This window comes from Lottia gigantea (assembly GCF_000327385.1).
Source record: "Lottia gigantea unplaced genomic scaffold LOTGIsca_90, whole genome shotgun sequence".
Taxonomy (NCBI): Eukaryota; Metazoa; Mollusca; class Gastropoda; family Lottiidae; genus Lottia; species Lottia gigantea.
In genome coordinates, this window is record NW_008710951.1 from 256,020 (window position 1) to 269,246 (window position 13,227).

A 13,227-nucleotide genomic window follows, 5' to 3' on the forward strand; every position below is an offset into this window, starting at 1 on the left:
TTCATTATGACATATGTTAATATTATCTGCCTGCAGGAATCAAACTCTGTCAAAAAAGAGATAGTTGAAAAGTCTTCTGTGAAAAAGGCAGGTGTACCTCAGTCTAAATCACAAACTTCCAGTAAAAAGTCAGAAGTCGTTCCACCTCACAGAAGATCAGAATTATTTCGACCAGTGTCTATTTTATCTAGTGAGTTTTTCTATTACTTATGTAAGCCCACATCACTCTACGGCACATAATCCAAGCACATCTGTCTATATCCATTCACTTTGGCTTATGCATGCTATAAGATTTTTAGCTAATTTGTTCTGATTGAGGACAATAAGACAGAGATAAATTGCTCTTGTCTTGAATATTGAGAATGATGTAGCTTCTAGTTTTTAACATATTTCATGAAATTTTTTATGTATGAATATTATCAAAAACGTGATAATTGAGACAGTATATAACTTTGGTCCTTTTAAAATGATAAAAAGGCCTACAAAATAACAATTTTCATGAAATTTACTCAAAGTTTTATCTGAAGTCTGAAGGTGTATCTGACCGCCATCTGTAATGTTTTTGTTGTTATATTTCAGCTGTATCTTCAAACTCAGATTTTGGCCATTCTGATCCTCAACCATCAGGGAAGAGTCATAAAGGTTTGTTTATTATTGATAGTTTTATTATATTGTGGTATAACCAGTATATGTTATATGAAGACATTTGCTTCCTATTAAACAGGATATACTTACTATTGTGGAACATCAGATTCCATTTTAATCATCCTTGTCATCCGTTTGTGTTGACGAACACACTGCTCAGTACTGACAGTTGTATCAAACCACACATACTGTTAACTCAAGAGAAAAAATTATTTAGAGAATATGCTAGAATGTTAATCTCCACATTCATTTGAATCTGCTTTCGCTGTCTTCCACATTTTGGTACATTTCACGAGACACCAAAGATCAGATGCTAGGATCAGACACCAAAGATCAGACGCTAGGATCAGACGCAAGGATCAGACACCAAGGATCAGATGCTAGGATGAGGACTTATGATGTCTTTTTTCAGAAAACCTAAGCTATATGCTAGATAGTGTATTCAAAGGATTATTTATTGATTATTTGAGTTAGTGTTTTACCTATATTTTCAGTGCTAGCAGAAGTTCATACAGAAACTGGAGAACAAGAAAATCACATCATACCAAACTCGTTAGTGTTAAATACAACACAACCTACTAAACTTTCTAATCCTATAAATCACCCCACAAATCCTGTGGTTTACCCAGTTCTTGTGGATTCGGCACCTCTTAACCATTCATTCACTAACAATAAATATAGTTTCCCTGAGACCATAAAATCAGAGTGGAGTCAAGTGTCACGATACAACGACACAGATTCAAATAATAATTCAGGAATTGAGAAAAGAAACGTTTTTAAAAGTTCACGAACGTTCAGTTCAGAGAGTTGTGAGGAAAGTGGAGAAGTCGTGACAATTTTAAACAAAATGGAATCATCTGATGATATTGTTGAAAATGGTGTAGATGAACAAGGATTGAATAAATCTGTAATACAAATACGAAATAAAGATGTAACAATCAGCCATGTTGGAAATGATTATGATCATGTGACCAATGGTGCTGCCACAGACTCTGAGATTCTTGACTCTAATATAGCTAGGATTTCTATCAAGGGAAATAATGAACCTGAAGAAAGAGAGTCACCTCCCTTACCTCCACCCCCGTCTCCACCACAATCAGTACATTCCTCACCTGTCAAACAGGTTGTTGATTACCCCCCTCCCCCACCCCCACCACAGCCTGTCTTCAATGAACCTCCACCTGAAACTAATACTGAACCTGAAATAAGGTACCTTTCATTTTCCATTCCATTTCATTTCATTTATTTTACATGAAAGACTCTTCACTATTTTTCCAGTCAAATTTGTCATTGCACTAAACATTAATAATACAATAAGTTTCACAACAATTCACTTCTTTTTGAATGATGTAATGTTAACAATCAGTATCTAGTACAATTAAACTAAGTAATGTTATAATTTTCACCAAACATTCTCATTGCACTTGACACTGGCATTTTGGCATGTTTAGGATCTGACTGCAAATTAAGTGATTTTTCACCATTTTTTTTGGCAATCAATATTAAAGTGAATGGTAAATGAGGAATGCCACCAACCCTCCACCAATGATATTGAATGCAAAATGAATTGATGTTTGACCTATCCTATATATTTTTAAATTTTCAGTACACCAGAAGTGAAACGAGTTGAATCAAACAGTATTAGATCACCACCAGTGATGTCTCAACCTTCTTCTGGCCGTCCTGACATCGCAACAGAGATACTGCGTTCAGGTGGCAGCTCTTCATTAAAAAAATCAAAGCCCCCGAATCCGGGCGGTGGAGTAAATTGTGTCTTTTCATTTGGTAGTGATGCTCGCAAGGCAGATAACTCTAAAAATAATAATAATAAAGTAAGTTTTCCACAATAATATTATTAGCCTTGTTGCCTCTCTCAATGGAATCCTTAGTTGACAAACTCAATCATAGATTTGCAATTGTATCAGGTGATACAGAAGAACGAACGTTAGCTCTCAAGATTTCGTGTTGTGGGGCATTTTTGTCTTCTGCTATAAATAAACAATATATTTTGTGTTTTTTCAGAAGTCATTAAAGGGAGAATATGATCCAAAGAATTTTTTGAATCAAATTCCTGAGAAAGATGCTACAGGTGTTCCCATCCCAGACTGGAGAAGACAAGTTTTAGCTAAAAATTTAGCCCAGAAAACAATGGAAGAGGATGAAGAAAATAAGAAGGTATATTTTTTTAAAAGTAGGATAGATCTGAATATATTTCTTAGACTTAAACCTTATGCCTATACCTATACCTTTGAATGCAAATCAATCTTAAAACCAAGCTCTCTCTCCGATTTCCAGACTATAAGGCATTTTAGACATTTAGTCAGAAGTTACTGCTGATTTCCTCTGTTTTCCTCAGAATATTCTCCACATGTAGAAGCTAAAAGAAGTATTTTAACATAGAATATTATATATTTAGTATCTAACAGTAGATATTAACTGCATCCTGACTAGTAGTGTGTCTTTTACAATAAAGAAATTAGTAGGCTTATTTTCCAGTACCATTAACATGTTGACTGCCAAATTCTCATATCAGTCTATATTATTATAATGAATTTCATACATGATTTGTCTTTTGAAAAATCTTTGACCATATTTTAAAACAAACGGTCCTATTGGCACCATGATGACAGTGGTCAATAAATTAAAAACTGACCAATAAATGACTGTAACTGTGGTTCTGGCCAAGGAATATGTGACACCCTGACATCACACTGATTATAGTGTAGCCAGTCAACATGTTAATTGCTTTATTTTCCTTGAAAACCCTCTTATGATATTAGGGTTGTTGTTTTAATAGGGTATATTTCATAGCAAATATTAATTATATTATCTTAAAGCAAACATTTTGCAAATGGCTAATGTTAATGAAAATCACCACAATATCAAAATCATAGTGAAACACTTTGAACTGGTATATACCACCAAAAAACAATGGTATGATACCACCCAAAACAACTGTTATATATAGTATATACCACCTAAAAAACTTATATAGTATATACCACCAAAAACACCTGTTATATAGTATATTATACCACCTAAAACAGTGGTAATATACCTCCAAAAACACCTGTTATATACCACCATAAAACAACAGTCCTATATCTGCTATATTTTATTAAGCTTCTATCCTAATGCTTTTCAATGGCTATATACATCTAGGTCAGTGAGCGTGAAGCTCGGTTTGCCAATGTACCAGATTGGAAACGAGCAATGATAGAAAAACGTGAGCAGGAGAAAAGGTGAGAAATGCATGTGCTTTGTGTGTTTCATAGAGCTTTAATTAGAAATGATGTTATGGGATTTGAGAATTAAATGAAGTTCAAAGGTCATATCAACCTTCAAGACGAAAGGGTAATGTTTTTTTTAAAGAAAAGGATGCTTAGCTTAGGTTGATGCTCATCTTCATAATGTCAAGCTATTATCGCTGATACAAGAAAGGTGGCTATTGGAATCAAGGTGTAAACCGAAGGTCGTAATAGCTTGACTTTGTGAAGATGGTTGTTGCCTTGCTTGTATACTTCTCTCCTGTCCTTTCTTAGTGCCAAATATAGGATGCTGAAAATGATTTCTGATTATTTCATTGTTTATAGAGCTAAAGAAGAAGAGTTGGCAGCAAAACAGAAACCCTGCAAATATACAAACATTCCACAGTTTGATAGTGAGGGCAACCCCCTTAAACCCTGGCAAATTGAAATGTATAAAAAGAAAAATGGTTATGTGTAGTAGAGTTGTATAAAACTCGCTTATTTTAGACAATTCACAGATCACTTGCCAGAAACAAGGTGCTCACATAGATTTTGGGACAGCTTTTGCTGAGATTTTTAACATATCAACTATTTTACTTGTATTACTATATTCATTGTGTAAATATGAACAAAAATATAGATTTACTTAATTATGTTATGGATTGAAAAGTAAATTCCAGCTTTACATTGGAACTTAGTAGCACATTTTTCATTCTACATAATATTATTTATATAAAATTCAATATTCTACATTTTCAGTGTTAAGATTTTTAGACTATTATAATCTTACAGATATATTACATGCTGAATATTATAACTTTAAAAAATAGGTCAGTTGTCTGAAGATCACATAGTTTGAAACTCTGAGTAACAACCTGATTCAAGTTCTGTTTTAATATTTTTAACTGTAAATATTATGTAAAATATATATTTTGAAACATTTACTTTACTATGGCTTAATGCCTCAACCAAACTTAAACACATTGAACACATTTTATGGTATACTACTCCTGAGTTTTATTGTACGTACACAACGTTTAAATTTACAGTAGTACATGTAGTTTAAAAAATTGTGTTCTGTCATTTTATGTGATCTCTACCCCTAAATATAGTTTATGGATTGTCAACCATCATAAGCATTCTTACTTAAATTTTAATCATGGAAGTAACTTGTCTTTTAATTATTGTACATTCCATTTTCATATCTTTTGTGCAATAGCCACCTTTATCACAGATTGCAGTCATTGATTTGTTTGGATTGTACGCCAGCGAATACAACCAATCAGAGCCCTCGACACAACATAAGTCATAACATACAATCCAAACTAATCATTTGATTTACAAACTTCCATTATACAAGAAAGGTGGCAATTGCAGTCAAGGTATAGAACAAAATTTGTAATAGATTGACATAGTGAGGATGGTTTCATACATACACCATCTTTCTGAATTTTCCTTAACAGAAAAAAATGTCAATATTGGGTCCTAGCTTTTCAACAGTGGACCTATATCATATAGTCATTAGTAAGATGAAAGTATTATAGTGTGATTTTTGGTGCATAATAATTACAAATTTGATAAAATAATTTTACTATTTTTATATTATTGTACATTATTTAATATAATTCCATTATAATAGACATATCAATTTATTTTTATAACTTTTGAAAACACTATGCTCATTATTGTTATTGTAAACTAGTGTCCAAAAGAAACGATACCACCTGTTTGCAACGACATAAAAGAAAAACTAAACAATGCAGAAGTTTAGGATTGGTGTTATGCTTTTGAGAAATCCTTTCACAACATCTGTACAAAAATTCCATTTCAATAAAATCTGTACAACCAATATGACAAGCCTTTAAAGATGGGTGGGGTCGAAAAAAGAACATTTCGTTAGAGCACTGATCACAGAAACAACGGGAAATGTCACACCACACGTCACAAAGTCAAGTCAGTAGCGGGTATGTCCACCGTGAGCATCAATACATGCCAGAACACGCCTACGGATTGATGCCGTCAAACGTCTGATGGGAGTGATTCGTTGCCATTCCTCGAGGAGACATCGTTCCAAGTCCTGGACGTTGACTGGAGGCACACGGCAAAGTCGGATTTGCCGATCGAGGTGGTCCCATAAGTGCTCGATGGGATTCATGTCCGGTGAACATGCGGGCCATGGCAAAACCTGTACGTTGGCGTTGGCAAGGAAGTTCTGTGTCAATCTTGCTGTGTGTGGCCTTGCATTGTCATGTTGGAAAAGGAGTCCACGAGGCTGTTGCTGAATAAAGGGCACCACAACAGGCCGTAGGATGTCATCAATATAACGCTGTGCATTCAGGTTTCCACGAATTACGACAAGCCTCGTTTTGACGTCACCACATACGAACGACCGGACCTGTTGGATAAAGTTAGGCGCCAAACGTTCACCAAATCGTCAGTATACAAGCTGCCGTCCATCGTTTTTGAAGATGAGGAATCTGCTCTCATCAGAGAAGATAACACGTGCCCAGTCCCGCCGTTGCCAACGTCGAACTCGCCTGGTCCAGATCAGTCTGTTGTTCCGGTGTCGAGGCGTCAGGAGCGGTCCGCGGTAGGGATGACGTGGCCGGATACCATACTGCTGTAGTCTCCTGTAGACGGTCTGTCGACTGATCCTGTGTCCCAGTGCTGTAGCCGCCGTGGACGTCGTTGTTACGGTGCGGTTCCTCAGGTGTAATACCCGGATGAACCGATCTTCATGGGGCGTGGTTACTCGTGGTCTTCCACTCCTGGGCCTGTCTGACGTCTGAACTGTCTGACGTAACCGCTGCATCAACCTGGTGATAGTGATGCGTGCGCAGCCCAACCTTCTGGCGACGTCGACTTGTGTCGCTCCTTGTTGGACCATTCCAACGGCTCTCTCTCTGTCGATGGCTGTCAAAAGTGGCATATCTTGTGTTCTTTTTGTTGCTGTGATATCAACGTGTCTGGTGAGCCGTTTTATACAGTTTTTATGCACGTGCAGAACATGCTAGACAGGGAAATGTCACTTTCACGAAATTTTTTCCCCGGAAGTGATCACGTGTTCCCGGTATTTTTATCGACTATGCTGTGTTTGGGATGTGCAATACGAATTGGCATGTTTTCATATTAGACAATTCACTTAGTAAAAAACAATTTTGAAAATAAGTTGGTATCGTTTCTTTTGGACACTAGTTTATATTTATTGTATCTTTTTAAACATTTCCATTGCTTAATTATTGTGTAAAGTTTTAAACTACACTTATGCTGTGGATACACAAACAGTCTTGGTTTGCAAATTCTATCACTGACTAGAGGCTTGTTAAGAGTTTCACCGACCATCTGCAGTTTTCTATAATGTCAATAAACACATGCAATTAAAAGGAAAATGAATCTGATTGGATGATAACGCTCTGTCTTGCAGACGATAAAACAATCAGCGACAAATATCAAACTGGTTTGATATTAGAAATAATATCTACAACGTAATAATCTTGTTGTGGAAGCGAGGGCAAATATGTGAGATTTTATTCAAGATTTGCATCAGCGACAAAGACCTGTTCGTGTGCCCGCAGAATTAGGGCAGGATGGTTATATTACTAAAGAAGTGAGCATAAAATAACGCTGTATTGATGGTGGCCCTTAGATAAGAATTTACCTTTATTATTGTATATTGTATCTATATTAGACCATATTATCAGTTATTTCTTGTGATAAATTTATTATTCATTTGCATTTTAGGGAATTATTTCAGCAATTGTATTTAACATATTGTTATACTAGCCTATTGTAAGATATCAGTGAGCTAGAAGACACCTATTGCTCATCATTCGTCCAATGACGATAAGTTTAAAGGAAACATTCCTGTGATAAAACATAAGGAAATGTTTCTATATTACAAGATTTGAACCTTCCAACCCTTGACTTAGAAATAATTCCTCAGGAGTCATGTAGAAACTGTTTTATGGTCATGGGTGCTTAGTGTATTATGTCTTTTTGGTAATATCATGGCAATAGATATTATAAGTCATTTGATCATTCTTTTTGCTTAATGGCAGGTGGTATGCTTCTATTATGAATTGATGTAGAGCAAACTGTTGCTATGTGGTCATTGTTAAACTATTTAGAGAATCATTCCTATTGTTTCTACTCCATATTTTAATCATGTTATCACCGAATAAATAATGGTTATTTAAAGCTTGTCTGGTATCTTTTATTTAGAATGTCATTACCAACAGACATTTTTTGGGCATTCTTTAGAATCTTCTCTTGATTACTTTTAGGAAGGAAGGAGGTACAGTCTGTAAACTGATATAATAGAATAGTGAAGTAAAATGCTGTGTACAATGAGGGAAATTGTACTGTTTTAAGCACAAATTAATGAGCTTGTGATTTTATTCTTCCACTTAAAAAGAAGTAGATTTGTTTGATGGTATCAAAATGTACACTGTAGGTAAGCAAAGGCATCTGCAAAAAATATGGCAGTCCTAAGCCCATATTATTTTCTGAAGATACAGATTGGACAATAATTACTTTATTTATTAGGCTCAATAAATAGAAAGTTAACACAAAATATTCCATTGATAAGATGAAGAGACTTGGACAAAGAATAAATTAATTACAAGCACAATTCATTAAATGTAGTCTGAATATTGATACAAAATCAAGAGTTACTTCCCTTGAACCAATTCGCTCTCTACACTATAGTTTGCTGCCTACTGACCTTAAGCACAGAATATTACAGTTTTCAAAACCCATATCATGATGTGGTCAATACACCATGGTCAAGGCTATTACTATGACCATTCATATCCGTTTCATCTCCTAAACTCACCATTGTTCTCTATATTAATGGACATTTTTTATATTTAATTTTGATAAAAATGATCAATTGACAAGCCCTTATCTTTTTTTCAGTAGAATATCACAGGCCTAATCCTTTTCTTGGTTATATGATATCCTGAAGTATCCAAGATGCAGTCTGCATCACAGTCTGATACTTATTCGTTTTAAACCAAAGTTGACAGTTTGCTGTCTTTTTTGGCTGGCAATGGATATGAAGCCTTCATACCATTTCTACCATCAGGTACAAAAGATGGCATATCACGCACAGAACTACTAGGTCCATAAGATTGGTCGTAACTTACACGCATTGGTTTTTGAGGTGGTCTTTTTGAAGATCCTGATCCAGAGCGCAGACGCATTTTCACTTCCTCTGTCGACTGAGGTATTGTCTGCATCCAAGATTGTGAGGATGGCACAGTATGGAAACTATGGCGATGTGAAGAATTTCGGCCTTGAGGTAACCCGTATTGATTTTGACCTTGGCCTTGAAAGAGTTTATATATGTCTGCAGAAGATGCGTACAATGGTTTTTTTATACCAAGTGACAGTTCTGACATAGCTCGTAATTGGTCCTGTAACCGTGGAGAGTCACATGATTCAATGTTTGCAATTTGATTGGTCAATTCTGGATGAGAACTATTATTACAGTCCCAGGAATAACGATCACGTCTCGCTGGAGTTTTCTGACGCATTTTCACAGGAGTGTCATTAGAATAAATCACAGGTGGATGTTGCTGCCGATCGAATCGCAAGTCAGGCATAGAAACCATGTGACTTTGTTTAGGCTTCATTATCATGTCACTTTCTACATCATCATTTAGCACAGGGATGCGTTTGGTGTCATTACATTTATCTGACATGCCCATTTGTATATTTTTATCGTTCCATAAAGTGTCATAATATTTAACGTCTGAATGTGGTACATATCCCATTTTCTCCACACGATTAATCCATTCCTGACGGGACGTAGGTGAGGTAGGCATATTGCCCGAACTACCATGATATTCATTTGGGAGTTTCTGATCCTGACCTTGACCTACTTGTACTGGCACAGCTCTGAAAACACCCTCTTTGTCCTTTTGTGAGACTGTACCATTGTATTGTATTGGACCACTTCTATTAGCACTTTGACCTCCTGATCGTCGAAAATCACGCTTTTGAAAACTTCCACGCAAGTTTTGAGGTCTGCTGGGTTTTTCCTGATCGGATTGATTTGAGTCTTCCTCCTCTATTGTAGTCAGAGCTCGAAGTCGCTCTTCTAATGACTGAGAGTTCTCTTGACGATCAACATTTTGTGTAACTTTTCTGACTGGCATGATGGGACGATTATTGACAGTTACACGCCCATTTGAGGTAATTTGAGGTGTCTTTGACATTTGTGTAGTTTGTTGACGTGGTAAGCTGCCGTTACTGGATGTACTTTCTGAAGTTGAAAGTGATGATAAACTGGAAGACAGTGGAGATGAAAATGAGGCTGATGTGTTAGTGCGATTGTCTGTTCCGTAGCCCTCGTCAATAGCTGTATCGTCTTCTTCTAAAGTGGGTAATATGTGAGGACCGTATTTGTAATTACGTTCAATTTGTTTGCGTTGTTCGTATGATTGGTTGCTGCGTTGAATGCTGAGTTCATTTCGCTGTTCTTCTTCCGTGTTCATCATAATCATTGTATCACATGAAGACTCACTTCCAGAATCTAATGCGTCCAATGGATCAAAATTTTCCCACAATTCCTTGGCAGTATCTGGAGTTATATGTTTTAATGGAGGAGAAAAGGCAATGTCATTAGTATTAAATCCAAAAAAATTACGCGGTTGTTCTCTTTCCCAAATTTTATCATGCTGAGTAACATTCAAACGTGTAAGCGGATGTGGCTCTGGGGAGTTTTGAGTCATCATAGTTACTTCCCTTTGATATAACTCTCCTGTTATGAAACTGCGTAAATTGGCACATTTCGTATTATTCCATTTGAATCATCAAAATGTTTATCCTTAAAATATTTCACTGCACTTTTATGAGTTTCTACTACTTTTGTGTATTGAGCACTTTTTGATCTAACACAAAATTGACAATTAAAAAATCCATTAATGATCACTAATAAATAGATATAATCCAGAAATAACTTAAAATATATCCAAAACAAAACACGATGTTCAAATTATCACTCAAAAACAAAATTTAAAAAATTGGTTCAGAAGTTGTTTTTAAAACAAATTAAAACAAATATAAGGAACACAAGAATTAGACCTTTAAAAACAAATCGGCTTCGAAAATTGGTTAACAGTATAAGAATCTAAAACACAACAATTCCTTTAAAGAAATATCCTTTTTTCCTCACAAATATCTTCTTGTATTTAGTATTCTTCTGTTTCACCTTCTTCAACTAATAGTTTAAAATTCAATTTTCTGAAGATCACACGGCAAATACTAACAATTTCTCATTTCACCACAGATAGTTACGTTTATTTACCTTGCTGCAAACACAAATATTGGTTTTAAACTTTCTCCAATCAGAAACCTGTTTTGTTGACACTTCTAACCAATGAACAATCACTTTACAAATTTGTTTCGCACTTGAACTCCGCGGTTAAACAATTGTTGATCAAAATTTCACTTTCTTTGAAGAAATTCTTCAGGTAAAAAGTATTTCGTTTTGAATTGTTGTAAATCTTTTGATGCAGCGATTCACTGAAGATTTCCTTAGTTACAAATTTTCACACTTTTGATCCAGCATGTAGGTTTCCGTGGTAACTAAGACTTTTTTAAACAAGCACATGTCTTCTGTATGTTTTAAGTCTGTGAAATTGTTTGAACGTTAAAGTCCCAGCATTCCAAGAGTTAAGCCTCCACCTGAAAAGAGTAAAATGAAGGATTAGTGAAAAGTTAGATAGATTCACGTCTGTTAGTTACCGTGGTGATGATATAATGCAGCTGTTTGTTAAACTTCTTTACCTTTTTTTAAAGAGAGCTTAAACAATTTCAACTTATAGATAGGTACATACACACATACATTCCACCTTATTCATTTGTTTAGTTATCACTACTCATGATGCACCACAATACATTGGCATCTTTTGCAAGAGATTTCTAGTTAAAAATTAATACTTTTGTTCTGTTTTTTATTAGCTTTTACCAACCAAACAAACTGCAAAACAAAACTCGTAAAATAACAGTTTGGCAATAATTGGTAACAATCAGCATCCTTACAAAGTATTGCTTGAGTCTAGTTATTTTCAGAAACCGCTGCAGCAATAAGTTTAAAACTTTAGAAAACCCTGCAGAATAGTACCAACTGTTCTGTTTCAACATTTACAGTATTTGGTTAAAATCCAAACTTTCTGATTCTAATTAGAACAGGCTTCCTGTTTTTTACCTTAAATAACTTCAAACATTTGAAATTGATTTATTCTCTCTAAGGTTCAGTTAGGACAAGTTAATTAGAAATTTGATATTAATTATTGCATATTATTAATAATTTACTGAGAGCTGTAAATAATAAATACACATTCAGAGGCTCAACTAACAGAAATTTTAAATGGAAATCAATATCTTTTATATTCTGAAAATAAAACTTAAACAATGAACAGCTCTATGATAGGGCTCCAGTCTGTCTTAAACTCTTTACTTTAATCTATCAATCCACTAACAAAATACAAAACTTGAATAATATTTTAAAAGAAATATCTAATTCACTGTGCGTTAATGTTGAAGCAGAATAAACTTTTATTTTCAAACCCCACTGGCACAAACTATTTAAAATATCCATGGATAACAATTGAATTAAAATAGAATATAGGCCAGTTGAAAATAATTTCACCTAAAAACTTATTGAAGCAAAACAAGGCAATTATTCATTTCAATATTTATATATATATTAGCTTGTCAATATTTCAGCCCTACAGACAAACAAATATATTGACATTTTTCAACGTAATAAATTCCCTTTTAAACAAAATGATTGGTGTTGATGAGCAGAAGCTAACTATCTACTACAATATGGAGATTTTGCAAAGAAGATAACTAAAATATCAACATGAAATTCATTGTAAATGAACCACATTTTGCGTTTTTCTTTTCTCCAAAATACCAAATGCCAATCTGCAACTAGGTTTGTCAACTGGTCAACCCTTCTGGAGAGTTCACATAATTAATGATGCTGGTTTGGACAAAATGATAGATTCTGCAGCTTTAAAATTGTTGAAAAAAAGCGATTACAATCACTTATAATATAGTTATAATTTATACCAGTTGTGGTGTGAATATCTTAACATTGTCAAACATAACTTAATAATTCTGATACATATACAGAACATTGTTACTCTTTCTTAAAAACTAAAATCAAGTCTGGAGCCAAGTAACCCACAAAAAATAATTTGAACAAAATATCTGAACTGTATCTTAGAAAACAAGTTAGCACTTCTTGAGAAATAACCATCATAAGCATTGGTTTTACTTTGATAGTCTGCTCAGAGTCAAGTTCTATCTTCTGCCA

The 13,227-nt window shown here is 34.7% G+C and overlaps 1 protein-coding gene across 1 annotated transcript; it reads right to left on the minus strand.

Annotated features, from left to right (window-relative positions):
* Positions 1-8,270: 8,270 nt before the first annotated feature.
* LOTGIDRAFT_236927 (hypothetical protein) lies at positions 8,271-11,260 on the minus strand (the record flags this gene model as incomplete). Its single annotated transcript, XM_009068480.1, has 2 exons — positions 8,965-11,260; positions 8,271-8,398 (listed from the first exon to the last, which is right to left on the minus strand). The coding sequence occupies exons 1-2, from the start codon at positions 10,631-10,633 to the stop codon at positions 8,271-8,273; spliced, it is 1,797 nt and encodes a 598-aa protein (XP_009066728.1). The 5' UTR covers positions 10,634-11,260.
* Positions 11,261-13,227: the final 1,967 nt, after the last annotated feature.